Source organism: Kwoniella dejecticola, chromosome 11 (assembly GCF_000512565.2).
Source record: "Kwoniella dejecticola CBS 10117 chromosome 11, complete sequence".
NCBI classification, from domain to species: Eukaryota; Fungi; Basidiomycota; class Tremellomycetes; order Tremellales; family Cryptococcaceae; genus Kwoniella; species Kwoniella dejecticola.
The window spans coordinates 1,576,902-1,595,509 of NC_089311.1; the positions used below are offsets into that span (position 1 = coordinate 1,576,902).

The 18,608-nt window shown below is 49.7% G+C and overlaps 7 protein-coding genes across 7 annotated transcripts; 3 read left to right on the plus strand and 4 right to left on the minus strand.

Moving 5' to 3' along the window:
- Positions 1–6: 6 nt before the first annotated feature.
- I303_108716 (uncharacterized protein) lies at positions 7–1,805 on the plus strand (the record flags this gene model as incomplete). The annotated part of the gene is made up of 6 exons (XM_018410233.1): positions 7–152; positions 211–330; positions 387–634; positions 714–1,091; positions 1,148–1,273; positions 1,339–1,805. The coding sequence occupies 6 exons, from the start codon at positions 7–9 to the stop codon at positions 1,803–1,805; spliced, it is 1,485 nt and encodes a 494-aa protein (XP_018260042.1).
- Positions 1,806–2,006: 201 nt separating this feature from the next.
- On the minus strand, positions 2,007–4,329 carry I303_108717 (uncharacterized protein; the record flags this gene model as incomplete). Its single annotated transcript, XM_018410232.1, has 13 exons — positions 2,007–2,134; positions 2,205–2,303; positions 2,358–2,449; positions 2,520–2,640; positions 2,702–2,764; positions 2,821–2,947; positions 3,008–3,185; positions 3,244–3,473; positions 3,535–3,613; positions 3,680–3,820; positions 3,881–3,954; positions 4,010–4,080; positions 4,137–4,329. The coding sequence occupies 13 exons, from the start codon at positions 4,327–4,329 to the stop codon at positions 2,007–2,009; spliced, it is 1,596 nt and encodes a 531-aa protein (XP_018260041.1).
- Positions 4,330–4,826: 497 nt separating this feature from the next.
- I303_108718 (uncharacterized protein) lies at positions 4,827–6,200 on the plus strand (the record flags this gene model as incomplete). Its single annotated transcript, XM_018410231.1, has 5 exons — positions 4,827–5,039; positions 5,098–5,193; positions 5,252–5,413; positions 5,468–5,834; positions 5,893–6,200. 5 exons carry the CDS (start codon positions 4,827–4,829, stop codon positions 6,198–6,200), a joined length of 1,146 nt encoding a protein of 381 aa, XP_018260040.1.
- Positions 6,201–6,388: 188 nt separating this feature from the next.
- I303_108719 (uncharacterized protein) lies at positions 6,389–9,631 on the minus strand (the record flags this gene model as incomplete). Its single annotated transcript, XM_065969903.1, has 20 exons — positions 6,389–6,426; positions 6,484–6,910; positions 6,971–7,163; positions 7,231–7,293; positions 7,345–7,422; positions 7,469–7,574; positions 7,638–7,740; positions 7,793–7,806; positions 7,864–7,941; positions 7,990–8,038; positions 8,094–8,152; positions 8,209–8,227; positions 8,277–8,410; positions 8,468–8,521; positions 8,577–8,751; positions 8,801–8,974; positions 9,047–9,375; positions 9,434–9,468; positions 9,520–9,570; positions 9,621–9,631. The coding sequence occupies 20 exons, from the start codon at positions 9,629–9,631 to the stop codon at positions 6,389–6,391; spliced, it is 2,190 nt and encodes a 729-aa protein (XP_065825975.1).
- Positions 9,632–9,993: 362 nt separating this feature from the next.
- Positions 9,994–11,488, minus strand: I303_108720 (uncharacterized protein; the record flags this gene model as incomplete). The annotated part of the gene is made up of 9 exons (XM_065969904.1): positions 9,994–10,119; positions 10,176–10,258; positions 10,316–10,499; positions 10,541–10,627; positions 10,681–10,737; positions 10,789–10,853; positions 10,904–11,010; positions 11,065–11,228; positions 11,282–11,488. The coding sequence occupies 9 exons, from the start codon at positions 11,486–11,488 to the stop codon at positions 9,994–9,996; spliced, it is 1,080 nt and encodes a 359-aa protein (XP_065825976.1).
- Positions 11,489–12,780: 1,292 nt separating this feature from the next.
- I303_108721 (uncharacterized protein) lies at positions 12,781–15,507 on the plus strand (the record flags this gene model as incomplete). Its single annotated transcript, XM_065969905.1, has 7 exons — positions 12,781–12,853; positions 12,908–13,040; positions 13,097–13,232; positions 13,315–13,930; positions 13,991–14,894; positions 14,959–15,193; positions 15,250–15,507. The coding sequence occupies 7 exons, from the start codon at positions 12,781–12,783 to the stop codon at positions 15,505–15,507; spliced, it is 2,355 nt and encodes a 784-aa protein (XP_065825977.1).
- A 48-nt stretch (positions 15,508–15,555) lies between these two features.
- On the minus strand, positions 15,556–17,314 carry I303_108722 (uncharacterized protein; the record flags this gene model as incomplete). The annotated part of the gene is made up of 7 exons (XM_018410226.1): positions 15,556–15,783; positions 15,838–16,071; positions 16,133–16,323; positions 16,374–16,595; positions 16,651–16,726; positions 16,800–17,036; positions 17,090–17,314. The coding sequence occupies 7 exons, from the start codon at positions 17,312–17,314 to the stop codon at positions 15,556–15,558; spliced, it is 1,413 nt and encodes a 470-aa protein (XP_018260035.1).
- Between the last annotated feature and the right edge of the window lie 1,294 nt (positions 17,315–18,608).

An 18,608-nucleotide genomic window follows, 5' to 3' on the forward strand; every position in this document is an offset into this window, starting at 1 on the left:
TTGACGATGTTGTCCATCAAGCATCAACTACTCTCGCTAGTCTTCCTGCTCGGCGTGTCAAGCTATGTTCTATCACGTAACTCTGGGGCAGCATTCGATGTGACAACTGGAGAGAAACGTCCGATCTACGATTCTGCGCCGGTCGGACTATCGTGAGTTGCAATCCTCCTTGTTGGTACAGCCTGTCTGCTAATCCTGATGGTTTTGCAGAATCGAGTTCTTCGCTTTTCCAGGCTACGTGCAGGATGTGGACAAGACTTCTCAATGTATCGCCAATCTGGATGCTGCTTCAGAGTCTCAGACTAGAGTCCGAATAGGAGGGACAACACAGTGAGTATGAAAGTGAACCCAGTTGTGTCCGAGTGAGCTGAGAATTATGAGCGTAGAGATCGGGCACTATATGATCCTTCGCTCACTTCCCCTGCTAAATTTGTCATTCCCACACCTGGCGGGGCACCGCTCAATCTGACGTATGGCCCTTCATTCTTCGATTTGGCCGAGCAACTGCAACGTCCTACGGTCGTTGGGCTGAATCGAAGATTGAATCAGCTTGACAATACGATTGCGGCAGCTAAGCAAGCGGTAGAAACGATGGATAATCTGTTTGCGATAGAGCTTGGGAATGAACCGGACCGTAAGCTTGTTCAAAATCTGTTGTTTGTTGTGAAAGATGGTCTCCTTCGAACATGCAACTGACCTGGTCATATGTCCAGTGTATGTCAAAGCGGATCCCATCGCCAATAACCAAACTTGGACCCCCGCATTAGATGCTGCTACCCAGATCGACTGGCAGAAAGCAGTATCGAGCGCACTGCAGAAAGACGATATCATTGAAGCGGGAGTATTCCTCCAACCTCCCAAATTCTCGGTTCAAGAGCTCGCCCCACTAGAGCAAGGGAACGGCACATTGAATATCGTCAAAACGTTCGCCGATCACGCTTACCCCCAAAGTGCCTGTGGGGGATCCAAGACGGATTTGGCTACGTTGATGGATCACGCTCGGATCAAGACTTTCGTCGATTCGTTCAGTCCCGAAGTCGAAGCTGCGTCTGCTGTGAATAAGCCCATCGTATTTGGGGAGACCAACTCTGGTGAGTGTCTGAAGACGACGATCGAGACTGGGCCTGAGCTGAAGCAAGATATATAGCTACTTGCGGAGGAGGAGGAATCTCGCCCACCTTTGGAGCTGCAATCTGGATCGCAGACTATGTGCTTCAAGCTGTTAGTCTAGGTTACTCGCGACTCTACTTCCACCAGGGTACGATTGGCAATTGTGAGCTACCTTCGTCAAGTAATCACTGTGGTGAAAAATCTAGGCTGATATATTGGACGGTGCAGGCGCCTACTGCTGGTGGGGAACATCCAACGTATTTGCTCCATATTATGGTGCCTACTTCGCGACCAGCGCTTTATCGGGAATGTCCAGCGTAGCATCATTAGATGACGGCACCACCTCTCTTGCTGCTTACGCACTATACGCAGAAGACTGCAATACACCCAAGCGGGTTGTTTTGATCAACACCGACTACTACCCTAACACGACTACGACCAGTCGACCATCTCAGACATTCGACCTTTCTAGCCTGGGCGAAGACTGTACCAGTGTCAAGGTGAAGAGATTGACCGCACCTTACGCTACTAGCCAACAAGAGCTCGGTCAGACGCCGACTTTCGGCGGAGTGAGCTTTGACAATTCGACTTGTGACGCTCTCGGCTCGGAGCAATATGAATACGTTGACGTGAAGGACGGCAGTGCTCAGGTGGAAGTGTGGTCGAGTGAGGCGGTCTTAGTATATGTCTCGTGAAATACAAAGGGCAATCCAACAGATATATCTTCAATCAGGGATCACGAATGCAAATGTGCATCGGGTTAGGTCTTGTCCATCTCGATAAGTTGTCATACATATTGCGCTCGCCATCATACAAGTATGCCCGATGACGGTCGAAGGCAGATATCGAGTCCATGTTTTGAAAAGGCGTTCAACGCCGATCACCGCAAGACCCATTTAGTAGAAATGTCTCCATGAGGGACTGTCTGGCCCATCCTGGACCGCAGCAGTAGGAACATCTTTGGAGGTCCAATTGACCCCTTGTTCCCTGTTCCGTCGACGGTTGTCCAACACCATATAGATTCCTTACAGACCAACGGTCGAGACTCAGCGATGAACATGTTTTTGCGCCGATCTGAATTTCGTATGACTCACTTAAGCAGACCAATACGAACATACCCAACGCGGCGATTGCTGCAGACACTATCAAAGGAGTGACATATTCTGGGGCGAATTGGGACAAGAAGATATTGGCTGCAATCGCAAAACGTGTCAATAATGATCAATGTGGATCTCGTCGGGACGTACCAGACACAATACCTCCTGCGTTGGCACCAAATGTGCACACAGCTGCTCGGAACGCTCGGTGATTCTCGGTGGTAGTATTGTTTTGTACAAAGCTATAACGGCACAAGCATGATGGTCAGACGCAGACTCGGACCTGACGTGACGATGGACTCGTATACTCACCTTTGGAACAAGACAGTAGGAATGAAACTTCCTGACGCGATCAAGAAGGTGCAGAAGTATCCAGCGGATATTTTGGCGATAGGAATCACAGCTAGCACGATGCACCCTATCATGACTAGAGCTATGATTGAGGTCCCTGACTGTCAGTAATATGCTGTCTTTGATTTGGCAACCTTACTCACCGTTTGCGGCGAAGACATGCATTGTACGTTCCCTTAAACGATCAGACGAAATGACGAAAATCCCTGTTTGGTTGTGTCAGGAGCTGTCCACGGAAAAGACCTTTTTATGTGATACTTACACATAACCACCACCGCGACTGAATAGGGCGGTACAGTGAGCAGATTGGTCTTGACCGTAGAATATTTCCATCGTCCAATAATTTGAGTTAGAAAGACAGATGCTGTGGAGTTGGCGACGCCGTAGATCTAAACAAAAGATGAATTAAATGGGCTGGACATATCTCGAAAACGTAAACGCGGACTGACAACGGCGTAGAAACCCCAAATCCAAGTCTGCCATCGCTTGGCGGGCTCGATATACGCCTTGAAAGTGAGAGCCTGATTGACTTGAGTCGTCGAGTCCTTCAAGAGGCGCATCACACCAGCTACCTTCTGTTCAGGAGTAAGAAACTTCGCTTCGGTAGGGTACTTGGGCAAGATGAACCTAGCAATAATTCCAATCAGTCTCAACTTCAGGAAGAAATTGCAGAGTAGACACTTACCAAGCGGCGATAGCTACGATCAGGGTGAGGCCGCCCTCGACGACGAAGAGAAGTTGCCAGCCATGCAATTTGGTTCCTTCGACCTGGAACAGACCATAAGATAGCAGACCGGAGAAGGCCCCAGAGACTGCAACGGTACTGTACCAGCAGGCCATTCGTTTCCCGAGCTCGCCTCGAGTATAAAAGCAAGCGAGATACATGATTAAAGAAGCGGCGAAGCATCCTTCGAACTGGGGGAATGGCATTATCCTGTTAACACGCTTGTCATACCGAGGACAGACTTCAACTTACGATACCAAGGAGTAAACGGACCACCAGGCATTCTGCGAAATTCTTGACACCAGCATTGATCATTGCCATGGCACCCCAGCTAAAAAGAGCGGCGCGATAAGCGGAATCCTTTATGCGATATGTCGAAATGCGACAGTGAACTCACCCGCCCATGTAGATAGGCAGCATCCGTTCTGGGCCAAACTTCTTGCTCATGTAAGTACCTGGATAGGCCATCAAGCAATAGGGGATAAAAAATACCGTGAGCATGATGTTCCATTGGTTTCCTGTAAAACCGAGATCCGTGCTGGAGATGGAATTTCAGTCAGCATGTCAATGCGGAGTAACATCAGAGGGCTACTCTTACTCCATGTGGTCTGACTTGGCGTTCGAGACGTTCCCTCGATCCAGAGCGGAAAAGAGATACATCAACATTGAGATCTACGTATCAATAACAGTAAGCTGTGTTCGGGCATTCGATCGCGTTGACACTGACAGGCAGAATACGCCAATCGTATGCTCGAAGGACTTGATTGTTCATCTTAGGATCGAGATTGTACCGGTCCACTACAAAGTAAGGTTCAGCTAGGCCCTCTGTAGAGTATGAGCGGACAGAAACTCACCTTCGTCCGCCGTGAAGTTGTAATTACCCCCTTCACCCGCATAATCAAGCGGTACCTCGCTGGCGCGCATGCGACCCTCTTCATCTTTCTCTTGGTATTCTTCCTGGATCATTGCCTGCATATCGGCCAATGTGTGGTTCGCAGTGGGTGATATCGCTGCAAAATGGGCAACTTGTCCGATCCCAGGTTGCATTTTAATACTAAAATCCTTATCTCCTGTTTTCTGATTGATCGAAGGCGAACTGATAACAGCGTAATTGACAGAATTTTTATTGGTGCGATCAGATGACCGGCGATGCATACCGAGCCGTAATTGCGGATCCGCAAAATCGGAGCTGAAAGGGGCTGCCGTTATCGGATCGGGCCATGTGAACACCAGAAAGCAATGATGATCGAATAAGGGCTGTCCCAAAATGTTCATCAGTTCAGGTAGTACATTGTGCTTCTGACACTGCAACGGCATTGCCTATCTTGACGTTTGCAACGGAATTGCCCCTTCCCACCCACCTTTCAATACAACGCATTCGTGAAACCGGGTATTCCGAGATAATACTCGAAAGGGTTTACAGATCCGAGATTGCGGAGCAGCGGTTCACAGGCAGATAACACATAAAATAGCCCTCAGACGTTCAGATCATCCCGTTGAGTCGTTGAATACCCTTGTAGACAGCGTCAGCCTACTTCATCATCATGCCTATTGCCACCAGGACTCCTCTTCGACCGTGGGTTCCGCCCGCTGAGACCAAGGCAGATGTCGAATACGCCAATCTCCGTACCATAGATCTGAGCAAGTTCGATTCGGACAGGTCAGCGGACAGAGACGAGGTATATCAAGAGTTCAAGGCTGCTGTCAAAGAAGATGGTTTTCTCTATCTTACAAACTTCGGTCTGACACAGGAGCAGGTGAGCCGTCTTTCACTGCTCCTCATGTGAGCGCAGGGTGACCAACGATTCGCTTTAGATCGACAGACAATTCGCAATAGCCCAGGCTGCACTGATCGACAACGGAATAACAGATGACGAGAAGAAGCGATTGGAGTGGAAGTATCTGAATACCGTGAGGCGTTTTCTGATTTGCTATATTGACTTCTTGAGCTGATGATCGCTATGTACAGGGCAAGTATACCGGATACAAACCTCGAGGATATTGGGATATCGCTCAAGGCGTCAAAGATAACGTGGAGAGTTTCAATTTCTACTCTGAGACCATGAAAGCGGGCGACCATCTCCCCAACATCCTGCGGGAGTACGCCGATGATATTGTCGAGTTCAACACGGTAAGTTGCGTCGCACCTCAAAATGACATGAGTGATTGAAACGTTTGCCTACAGTTCCTCCACGATGTTGTCAACAGAAAGCTGCTGTCCCTGCTTTCCCGAATGCTGGAGTTACCGGAATCATATTTGTGGGACAAGGTACAGTCTCACAACGGACCTATCGGCGAAGGATACTTTCGACAGATGATGTTTCACCCTGCGCCAGCTGAACATCGAAAGAAGTCCAGCGTGCAGATGCATGGCCATCAAGATTACGGAGTCACCACCCTGCTGTTGAGCCAGCCTATCGCAGCACTTCAGGTGCTCTCTGCCGATGGGAATTGGCGCTTCGTCAAATACAAGAAAGGAGGGATGGTTGTCAACCTGGGAGAAGTGTTGGAGTTCATATCCGGTGGTCATCTTCCCGCGACACGACATCGAGGTGCGACATTTATGCAGTGCCAAATCACAACTCCCAAAGCTGATTTGTGACTTGACAGTGACACAATGTCCAGACGATCAGGCGAACCAATTCAGATTGACAATCGGACTTTTCACCGCTGCCAACAACGATTTATCATTGGCACCTCTCTCAGATTCTCCTTTATTGGCTCGAGAAGGATTTGTTTCGAGATTCGAGCCCGGGGCTGATGGCGTTGTAGACGCTACCAAGATCCCTACTGCCGAGCAATGGAGAGTTGCCCGAGTTTTGCGGTCACAGACCCCTCCTACGGACATCGTTGTAGTGAATGGGGTCAAGTATAATCGTCAGTACTTCCAGGGCATTTATGTTCTCGAGCCCATCTAGAGTTCTTCAGTCTAGCCTTATCTGCCTCTGGTTCTCGTGAGGACCTCAATACAATGATGCATGGCACATGCTCGAAGGCTGTCACAACACCTATCGTCCGCGAATGATTTGAGATATTCATGCATCGCAGAGTGATAACACCCATTACCACAGCTTGGATCAGAAACTGCATCTGCCTCGCTCATCGATCATTCGATAGCAGGATCTAGCCCTATGTTGATCAAGACTGCGAGTCAAAGACGATGTCAGCTAACATCACATGCGACCTATGATCTCGCCTTACAGTCATGGATGTCCTGATCAGCATTACTGGGATCAGAAAAATGCATCGTGTTGAGGTCTCCCACCTGTTCTTGAGGAATCGATGGCATAGACCAATCAGTAGAAAGCCAATCTGTAAATAGTTGCAGTTCACTGTCCTGAGTCGATTGGTCCGGCGACAATGTAGTTGAGTAAAAATCCTGTGTGACGCCTGCGTGCTGTGTTAGACGAGTCGCATCGGCCAGCGTGGTTGGAAGCCAGGTATTCTGATCAAAAGCAAGTTGACCGCGTACTGAGTGATCTAGCTGTGGAGTATGCCTAGTCTGCAATCGGACAAGCTTGGATCCGAAGCCGAAAGAGGCCACATCAACGTTAGAAGCGCTTTCTTGACCGCGTCCTACTTGGTCGAGGCTGTCCCGGGCCTGCTCCAGCAGGGTGCGAAGTCTCGGCTAATGTTTCAAGATTATCATTCAAGTCCACATTTTCAGCAGGAGATCCTTTCAACATACTAGGTCGTCTCGTGCTTTAAATCCCGCTTGGATCGATTCGAATAGCCTGACCCCGTTCTCCACTTGTGCGAAAGCAGCTCTGGCTAAGGATGACTTGGGAGACCGGACGACCACGGCAGCGAAATTTACGATTGCTGTGAACGCATGAAAGAAGAAGATGAGGAAACGACAAGCGATTTGCTGGTTTGTTGCTCTATAAGAGAGGTCATCGTGTCAACGTTCTCTCTGCCCGACGAGACTGGGGGTGCAAGCAGGCTTACAAGGCTTCTTGTAGAATCAACAGTATGACTCGGGACGCTTCCAGCTCGGCGACGTAGCTAAAGCTGTGAATCGGATAATATCAGCTTGGGATCGGCCAGATTGGTATGACTCACCGGAAAGGCGAAGACATAGGTTCTTGAGAACAATCCCGCAAAGCACGAGCGAAATGAGCTCGATGTAAGAACAGATAGCTACAGCAGCTGTCAGCGAGCCATAGCTATGTGCGTCAAGACTTACCCTTCCATGTTCAGTAGACGCAATGTGAGCCTATGCCATACCAAGCTGTGATGCACATTATTCTTTGGATGATCGGTGCGCAAAATGGGTGGAAGTTCATCCTCGACTGTTGGACAAGAAAGGCAAGATCAGCTATTCTCGAAGAACCATAGCTTCGATCCCGACTCACACTCCCTCAAACCATCATGTATAGCCAATATCTCCTTATACGGTACTGGATCGACGCTGACCTGGACATCGTTGACCTTGGAGAGAATCTTGCACAGCCGGTACTACGCGACTTTCAGAACGATTCTGTCGTGAATATTTCATAAAGACACGTACCTTATAGTGGTGGACTGAAAACAAGATGTAGCAGTCAGCGGACATTCGTATTTGATGAAATGTGAACGGACATAATAGTCGACCATCGACGTCGTGCTGGTCAGAAGCGCACTGAGGAACAGCACAATCCATGGTAGCGAGCGAGATCACTGCGACAATTGTCAGTGCCAACACAGACCACTCCTGGTAGAGCTCACAGCGAGGTCGGGCTTGGGTCATGGACTGAAGGACATCCTCGGTGTAGATCTGGACAGACACACTGATCAGTTGTTACATCTCCCAAAAGCGAGATTACACTCACCTCCCAGAAAACCCTGCGCCGTGTTTCAATCTCCTCAGCTGGAAGTTTCCATCTCCGACCTGCGGTTCCAAGTCAAAATCTATCCTCATGCAATATACCTCGGAATGCATCTCACCATCGCGATGCAGGCCCATCTGCGGTGTATTAGCGATGGACAAGAATGAAGAGGCATATTTCACTCACTGACTGAGCACTCCTAACGGCCATTCCCAAACACGACCAGAATCCTAAAGTTGCTTTCGGGCCGCGAAACGAGTTTGAAAGGTATCGACTCATAATGTGGATCGACTGCACGAAGAGGATCGAATCAGAAGGATCTGGAACACAGCTGTCAGCGATCAGGCGACCATGTACGCGCTGAAATGAACAATTACCGATTGACAATGCCATGCGACCCAATTTGAATAACGTTTCCGCCGTTTCATTATCTATTAGTGTCGAATGAGCTCCTGAATTCCGACATTGTCACTTCTTCGCACTCACATGGTGGGAGACTAAGATCCATGGCCACACCCGTTGCTAAGACTAGATAGATAAGTCCCAGCTCGTGACTGTTGAGAGCCGGTGTAAGGGGTATATCGTCAGGTGGATAAGCTCGAGGAAAGAGATGTGCCCAAAAGTGATCCGGATCTACGCTGTAATTGAGGATCGCTGCGTCCTGCGTGAGGCCATCTTCAGCTTTACTTCTTGTCAGAACCGATACTCACCTCAAAATAAATGACCGCCCACTTCGCTGCGCTGGCCCTGTCAGGCAGCGAGCTCACTAGATTCTTCACTGAAAGAGGGGCTGTGCAGGGGAGTGGAAAAGTGTCGAGCCACTCGGCAGGAAGGTCAGGAAGAGAGGGAGATGGATTTCGTTGCGAGCCATCACCGTTGAGATGCTACCGCTTGTTTGATGAGTTTTTACGTTTTAGGTGTTCAGTCGGAAGGTGTACAGCTGTATCGATACTTACGAGATGATAGTGTGCGCCGGCATTTCCAAAGAAAGAGGATGAACCAGGATCTTCTCCGACAATTAATTGACCATCCTCTATATCCTCGCCATCCCGACCCTCATCAATGAGAGCTTCGTCCTCATGTCCTCTTCCCACCTGACCTTCCTGCTTACTCCGACTGAGTGACAGACCATTCATGGACGCTGATTCGGCCTGAGTACGTGAAGTCCGCCCTTGCGTCAGTTCCAGGTCAAATCCTTGTTCTTGAGCTTGCGCGAGTAAGCCTTCGAGATACGCAATTCGATTTCTCAACGCTTCCGTCTCCCCAGCAGCATGGAGATATTGTCCTGCCAGTGGGTTAGCAAGACTGGGACTTGAGCATCTGGCAAGAACGTGATGGCTCACCTTTTAACGGTCGTAGCTGCCCATCAGGACACATCCTGCGTCTTGTCAGTGTCAACATTCGTTGTCACGCAAGAGCTCTGACTCACGACTCTATGCCCCGCTTCCGACAGTTCCCACAGGGGAACTTACGATCACACCTAACGCATGTTCAGCTCGTGTGCCGGGGGGCTAGCGGAAACACACTGACTTCCATTTCATCCGTCTGCATTCCAAGCAGCTGACAATCGCTTGATGACGAGTGGGTTTGCGCGTTGTTCCATTGTTGGAGGATGAGTTTTTGGCTTGATGCGCTTCGTTCATAATCAGAGCACGAGGACATGTTCTGACCAAAGACTAATCGTTGTAAAACAAACCCTACAGTGGTTGGGACCAAGTTGACCGGTGACATCCATTGTACCGTACTGTGGAGCGTCACAGCACGGGCGGCTCCACATCAGGGGTTTCTCCCGAGGGGTCTCATCTGTAGATAACGACACAAATTGCATGCTGTACGATTTATACTGTTAACCAAGAACAGATATCTGAATTCCCTCATGGTCATAGCCCTGTACACATCGATTTCAATAAGGTATAATGCCTATCGCTTTCATCGTGGCCTCGTTAATCTTGGGCTGCCCATAAGGATGCAAAATATTCCAATCGGCAAATTGATCCTCCTTAAGGACGAAGTCTGTCGGATCGTGAGACTATCAAGCCGTCAGACACGCTTCCTCCCAGCAACATATACATTTGCAACGCTTACCGTCATGTAACCTTTGTTGAATGCCTCAACCTTGCGCTCCCTTTGCTCCTCACTCAAGAAACGTGCCGGTTTATAGCATGTATCTGGCGCCGAAGCATCAGCGGCGATCTGCAAAGAGGAAATCCTCCTTCAAGACTCACAAACTGCCATGCGCTTATTATCTAGCTCCGGATGGGCACCGTAGTGGACGGCACGGGAATCCCACAGTACGAAATCACCTGGGTCCATTTCCGGCTTTACCCACTTACAGCCTCTATCGTAGAACCACTGAAGCGTCTCTTCGTTCCAGTTGAACAAATCTCTCTTGATCCAACCTCCCTCCGGCTACGTTCCATCAGCTCTGTGAACATGTAGGTGTAACTCACCGGTGAGTGCTCTTCGAAGTATCGAGCAAACAATGGCGCAGATCCACTAAGAACAGCAAGACCACCATCGCGAGGGCCGTTCGGTAGCTGAGCCTTACTTCAGCGGTTTGTACGATGTATCTTCATGTGTTGGAACTAACCAAGTTAAGGAGACCTTGAATGCAGTGCACCCATGGTCGATAAGCACTTTGATCAGACTAAGAAAGACGTCAACCACTATTGTCAACCGTCGTCCGATGCGACCTTACATGCGGCCATGGTTCCTTTCCGTGATCAGCCTCATTTGGTGTAGGTATTGCAATCGTCCCACCATCTACTACCCGTCAGCGGGAATGGACCACCCTCAATGAGACCAAGGCTTACCGAATGACACTGTCAATTCGTCTGTACCCCAGATCTTGGCAAATATTTCCCTTACGCCTGGCTCGGACTTGCAATCCCAAACGAATTGCGAATGCGCGAAAGAGAAACTGTGACATACGCATGTCAGACTTGCAGCAACGGATGCGAAGTGGCCGACTCACTGATCAAAAAGACCCCCGTAGCGATGTTTCGGGATATTTGTCGATTTGTACGTGGTTGGGTCATCCCGTTTGTAACCCATGTTGAAACCCTCGAGCCATTTTTCTCCGTCTTGCGCATATCTCAGCGCTCTTTCTGTTGGAACAGCTCCTTTCACTAACGCCCACTGCCAAGATACTTCAGTAAATCGAGCATGAAATCGCGATCATACTTACTCACACCCTTCTCATGCAGATCCCGTTGCCACTGCGGGCTTTTGGTTGTCAAAGCAGCCAGCTTGGGGCTGGGTTTATCAATGCCCAAAGGTCCCCGAGGGTCATCCCAAAGATCTTGAGCCGGTGCCCACTGGACCACACTTTTTGCGAGCCTCGGTGTTTGGTTCCATATTACGGTTGGACGTCTTCTGGCAACTCTCGTGACGAGCATCTTGAATATCAATAAAGGGTGAACAGCTGATCATACTCTCTAGCTTGCCAGGATTTAGCGTCCGTTCAGAAAGGAGGATCTTTATATTCAGAAGTTCGCTGGCAGCTTGACTATCACTATAGCTGCATCGGTTAGCAGACTGCCGTGGGGCATGGCGCAGAGGATAGACTTGCCCCACAATCTCCACATCTCGCTAAACAGCACATAGTATTGTATATTGCCACGCGGAAGACGGTCGGCAATAAAGCTCATGCGAGACCCAAACGGGATCGCGATCCAGTCGTTGGAAGATTGCCTGCACGCTAGGTGATTTCTCGCACTCCTCCGGAATAATAATTACGACTTTCAGCAATAATTTTTCGGCATACTGTGGACCGACGCGTATATAGCATTCTCGGCTTCAGCAATACAACACAGTCAAGAACGCACACACGGCGCCTTAGCGTCATTGCCTGGTCGAGATCGACCTGTAAAACGGGTAAATGTAGCTACCATATCTCTTTTTGTTACACCAATCCGAACTCTGTATATGCATTGTTTAGGGATACTAATGAAGATCATTGGATGCGTCTACAGACCTGCGATTGATGACCTCTTGACACAAACAGGGTAACAATTTCTTTATATCGCTATACTGAAGAAAAAATCCAGACGAAGTAGTCTCGAATACTCTTAGACTACTCTGAGACTACTGAGACTGGAGCCTTGCCAATAACGAATGTCTTGTTGTGTGTAAAGCGAAGCTGCAAGTCTGCATTTGGTCGTCAGGTTTCTGAAACGTCGCATTGCACATTTCAAGAGATATGTCGACGCATTGAGCCATGAGGAGTCCACGATGCCATAAGGGAAAGCGGTTTGCGCTGTCGGAAGATAATGGGAGATCTGAGAAGGACCGTGGACAGAAAGCACTGTATCTTTTCCATGTCGTCAGTCTCTGCGGTACACGTGATATGTGAAGGATCCTATATTGCTTGCTCGCATGGGGTTTGCATGGAAGCATATTCGACCCGCGACTGATACAACTAACTCATAGCAAGCTCCACCTGACGAATCCTGCGATTGTCAATTGCCCTTCTTTGCTTTCTTCAATCTCACTCCGAATATCGATAGATCCATCTAGAGATGCATAATTCTGACTTGCATCCCCTCACGCGCCCTCGGTACATCGATAGCTTCCAGATAAATCCAGAATCCCAGCCATTGGTTCTCGGCCTGCCTCACTCATTCCACAGCAAAACCTGCATTGAAGACTATATGAGACACCACCGAAGACTTCAACCGAGACGTTCTCAATGACGGGAGACACGGAGGAAGAAAGCACACTGGGGAAACGAAGTAGATCAAGCACAGCTTGTGATCAGTGTCGTGAGCAATTCCAGCCACCTCTCTTCGTGACTGTCTAACATGGCCCACATAAAGGCATCCGCAAAGTCGCATGCGATGCTCGTATACCGTGTCAAAGATGCACGACCGAAGGAAGAGAGTGTATTTATGGATCAAAGGTACAGAAGACTCCTACGACTCGAGCCCGCATGACGGAACTAGAAATGAGGTGAGCGCGCTTCCCAAGAAGAGCGAACTGCCAGATGACCGGTCATATGACCTCAGGCTGGAACTGCATGAGAAACTATGGTCGACGACTGCTTCCAGAGTCACTCTGCAGGAAGCGGAAGATATGATTAGCAAGGACGGTCTAGAAAAAACCCTCGCGACTCTCACGTCAGAGCAGACGGGCGCTCTCATAGTGAGCATGTGCATTTCCTTTATCCCGGACCCGCGAACTCATCCGCAGTGGTAGTCAGGCTGAGATCACATGCCGTCAGCAGCTAGACACAGCGGATCCTACCTTGGTCGAGCCCCCCACGATGGATCAAATAGATCCCATCGCTCCCAGCGACTCTCTGCCTTCTCACTACCTACATTCACCTATAACCTATCATGATGAGGCCAATCATCCCACAACTCGCAATCACGATATTCCGCGTACTCGCGCAGCTTCGCCTTCAAGTCTTCTTCCTCTCAAGTCCGCGTACCATGTATACCAACACGATGAGCCGTATGTAGATGATTACTCCTGGCAGGAGGGCGCCTCTACAGGAGAAGGTGATCAAGGGGTACTTGACGGGATGGGCGGAGAGCCAGCATCTATGTTGCACCGAGGCAGCTCTTTCGTCGGTCTGTCAGCAAGCGCGACGTTCCTCCATGCTATCGAGCAGCTGGCGTCACGACGCAGGGACATCAATGGGAGCAGTGTTGACTCTGTATTTCCACTCGCGGGCCCGTCAACCGGGAACAGTCATCGGGGATTCGCTTCGCCTTTCACCAACAATGCACCTGATGGCCGGCACAGTTCTGTCAAAGCTCAGGTTGACCCTAGGAGGATGGTGATGCCTCCTTGGGCAGATATCAAAGGTCTTGTTGACAGCTACTTCCGTTACTTCCGTGAGTGCCGCTTCGTCCCTCGATGGTTCTGAGAGTGCTGAGTTCGCCTTCTCGGCTAAGATCATATGAGTCCGCTCGTTCACGAACCGACAGTACGAGCTCAATTGACTGGTGCTCTTCCGATACCCCCAGGTGCAGGTTCAACCATTCTGCTCAATATGATCTTTGCTCTGGGAGAATACGACAAGGCTGAGGCTTCCGACTCCCCGCAAGGCGAAATCTATTATCGTAGAGCCAAGAATGCCTTGCAGACTAGCTGGCTTGAAGAGGGAAATCTGGAACTCATTCAGGGCTTGGCTATCATGGCTATTTATCTCCAGCAGACAAATCATCCAAATGCCGGGTACTTGTGTCTGGGGTCAGCAATTCGCATGGCAATTGCACTCGGTCTGCATATGCCTCCAGCTTCAACCAGGACCCGCAACAGCTCCAACGCTTCGACCCAAACCTTGACATTTCGCAAAGAACTACGTGTTCGAGTCTGGTGGTCGATAGTGGGCCTTGAGATCGGATGTGCCATCACCCTTGGCCGGCCAAGCGCCGTTGCACATGCCGAGCTGGCTTCAAGTGTCTTCCCAGTCAACTGTGACGACGAGAACTTCACAGTCTCCTCCTTTGATCCCCCAAGCGATTCCCCTCATTCAACTGTATATTCAGCTCTAACCGTACAATGCCATCTTGCCAAGGCGATTTGTCAGGTATACGACAGGATACTCCATTGCGATCGGCCACCTAGCATTGAGCAGATACGCTGGTGCGATAAGCGGATTGTGGAAGCCTTCGAGACGGTGCCTCACAGTATCCGAGGGCCACCGAGCTCTGGTCCCAATCGACTGGCACTCGCCGTACAGATATGGCGTATGCGAGACCATCGGGCCATCTTGTATCGACCTGTTCTACTGGCAGCGGCCTTTTCATCTTGGCAATACCGTATCTTTGACCCCAATGTCGAAGAGTGTGTAGAGTGCGTGACAACCGCTTTTTGTGGACGGCCCCGCCACTAATTCTGATGCCTGCTGTTCTTGCAGGGCTTGTCGAACACTTTCCATCGATAATCTCCACGATATCAGCCAGTTCGCTCAAACTGAACCTAAACCGCTGCAAAGAGGAGCGGAGTGGTATATCCTGTACTTCGGCTTTCAATCGGCTCTGACTCTCGTCCTATCCGTCATTTGGGAACCTCATGATAGATCCGCACCGGTATGGCGTGAAACGCTTAATATGTCGATCAGGCTCTTCCGTTCGCTCCAATCGATGCAGCCAGTAAGTCCCAGGACTCAGCGGTCGAGGTGGACATTGATGTATGAAATTCCCGACAGATGGCAGATAACTACGCTGATCGTCTCGAAGGGATACTCCGAACCAGCTCAAGCGAAACTGGACCAGATGACTCTAGACCTACAGAGACGACACTTCAACCTAACGATACCGCGGACCTCGACCTGCAATCCATCGATTGGTTCGGTTTATTCGATTCCGTCTACAATTACATTGAGCCGATGACGGGGTACAACTCGAATGCTCAAAGTACCGTGGAGTTGTTTGACTGCATGAATTGGAATTTGCCAGACTCTTGACCGGTCAAATAAAGGCGTATGCATGCAATTGTAATCAAGACGATCTAATTAGTTTGACTTGTAACCCAAAATTTCGTTGGCTCGTTGCGCAAGTGCTACTTGGACGCCGTTACCTTTTACTGGGAAAGGCTTGAACCCAAGAGCCAATCTGCCCTCATCAGAAACGATGTCCTTGACCGTGCCTCGTCCTCTAAACGCATATTCTCCACTGCCACCGGGGAAGTCGGGAGGTGGGGTGCCAGCAAGCATCGCGTCCCGCTGCCTCGATATATATTTCTAAAACATCTCTGATGAGTGTCGTTCGATATTTCGCGAGGAAACTTCACTCACGATGTTACTTTCAGTCAAGGGAGTCGAAGGAATGTAAAAAACACAGGCGTCATTCGGGCCAAGATTGTCGTTTTCGGTTCCATGGATGGTGTCGGTGCTCCAAAACACCGTATCTCCCGGCTCAACGACTGGATATGGTATCATGGTCTCCTCCAGCCTCAAATGAGGATGATAGCCGGGAGTGTGTTCTTGGGCAGTTCCTGGATTGGCCCCGTGTAGGATTGTATCGCCGTTCTGCAGCAAACTTTGTCAGCGGCGGCTCCCTCAAATGCTACTTTGTTGAAAAGCTACGTACTGGCTCTTCGGGACTGAATTTCCATCCTTCAAGGGATCCGTTGCGTGTGGGTTGGAAGAAAGGTCGAAGAAGCCAGTATGCTGTGGAAGGGCCGAGGATGGGATGTGTGACCAGGGTGCCCTGATGAGGACCGTGCTCCGAGAGACCAAGCCAACCTTGGAATGTACGGAAAACACTAGAACCTCCCGCTCCTATTGGTGTCGCTTCAGCTTATATACAGCCACGACTCCTGTGAACTCACCGTTATACATGTCCATCACCGCTTCAATTCGACCAGTCAAGTCCCATGGATCAAACTCCCTCCATTTACCTTCGAAAACTTTTCGATAAACAGAGTTGTACGCCTTGTCTTCCCACCTTTCCACACTACCAGCATCGACATGAGGGGTCAACGCGAAGTGCTTGTCTCCGGGAGGTCGAATCTGAATGCGATCGCAGTATGCCAGCGGTGTCGATAAATCGACTACATGTGAGGTTAACACACCTCATACGTTTCGCCTTGAGGACAAGTCGCTTACCCTTTTGACCTGGAGCGGCCTTGAACATCTGATTCATAAATGCTTGGGTACGCAGCATGTTGGGATCGGTTCTGGCCTGAGGAAACATACAGTTCAGCGCTCAGATTCCACTTTTCACTTCATTGCACAACGATCGATCTCCAGCTTACCTTTATCTGAGATGGAGACCAGTATGTCTCGTAAACCACTTTCTTCTTCGCGTCGGTGGGAAAACCAGAATGAGGATTGCCTTCGAGGTATTCCCGGCAGTCCGCCAGCAATCTTTCCGTTTTCCCTCTATCCATCACGCCGCGCACAACAGCAACTCCAGTCCTACGAACATTGGCGATTACCGATTCCGGTACCGTCTGATTTGCGATGTCGCTGAACTGGATCACGGGTATGATCTGAGGGACGATCGAATCAGCTTGGCAGATCGTGTGTGTATCGATACTCTCACCTTCTCCCTTTTCGTTGCTACTTCATCGGTTCTCTCCTTCAAATGCTCAACCAAATCATCCCAAGACTTCTGAATCGCCTCCTCCCGTCCCTTGGTGAGATTCTGCTTCAGAGTTCGATATCTGTCAGGTAGAGGGTTGCTCTTCTTTCCGGAGAACGAAGTAAACGCGTGACTGATATTCCCTTCTTTTTTACCTCGTCTGTCCATCGCGACTTCCGTCGCCATTTGACGTGTCATTTGACTCGGTCCTTTTCCAATACACGCTCCTCGAAGATAGGTGGGGCATGACGCGCATTTGGTGCTGATCCTGGTCGTGTACGACATCATTGTTGATGACAATTGCTACGGGAGCAGGAAAAAATCATTGACAGAGGGGAACTCATGTCGAAAGAATCGCTGGTAGACCGCTTTTAAACGTAAAAGTTGCTGGAGTCTGCTATCCGGTTAATCCCAGTATGGGTCAACTCTACAGGCTATCTCTTCATCTGATAATCGGCTGAAATGCTGAGCTCAGCGCCGAAATTCGAGCATGATGGGATGCGAAGGAGGACGGCTCGGCAAGCGGTCGCCCGGGCAACAATCGAGGCGGGTTACTGGATTCCGAGTCTGCTTGTGCGGTTAGTGTGAGCGCGTATGACCGGGAAAAGCATTGTAACCGGTGCCCTATCAGCTGAATGACGAATCAAATAGGCTAGCAGTGACATGACGTGTACTGGAAGATTGGGGATCGTGACAGTGGCTGACCAAGCAGCTTGAGAGGGGGAATAAGAGTACTCAGAGTCCATGGATGATCACAGAGTAATGGTGTCCATTGAGCAACAACACGAAGACAAAGATGAAGTTGTTTCGAATGAATGAGAGACGTTATGTATGGACAAATGTATAGTGGAGATCATATACAGCTATCTCCTTTGTCTTCGAACATCTCGTACGAAATATATCAGTTGTCTCTTCTCCATCGCTGCCACTATCCACCTGTTCATCTGATCTGTGGCATCGCGATCCTACCCTCTTCCATCTCCTCTGTGAGCACCATCTCCCAGGAAATCGAGGCGAGCCGCCAGTGGTATTTTGCTCATTGACTGCGCTTTCGAGGGTCAGATTATCTTGCTGAAGAAGGTTGAGGCTGAATGATACTTGTGTGTCTTTGCTCGTACATATCTTTGGAACCGAGGAGCTTTGCATGGAATCGGTACAGCTCAACGCACCACCTTGAGCAGAGGGAAGGAGGAAGTGATCTTACCCAATCAACCCCAACGAGAATTTGACGAACTGCGATTTGAACTACCATCCCGAGTTCTGTGAGCGTTTTGACAGATCCGTATGTAAAGAGGGTTATAACAACGGCAATGACCAGGAGGAGTCGCCTGAATCAGGGTTAGGGGGTTAGGGGGTTAGGGGTTAGGGGTTAGGGGGTTAGGGGTTAGGGGGTTAGGGGTTAGGGGTTAGGGGTTAGGGGTTAGGGGTTAGGGGTTAGGGGGTTAGGGGTTAGGGGTTAGGGGTTAGGGGGTTAGGGGTT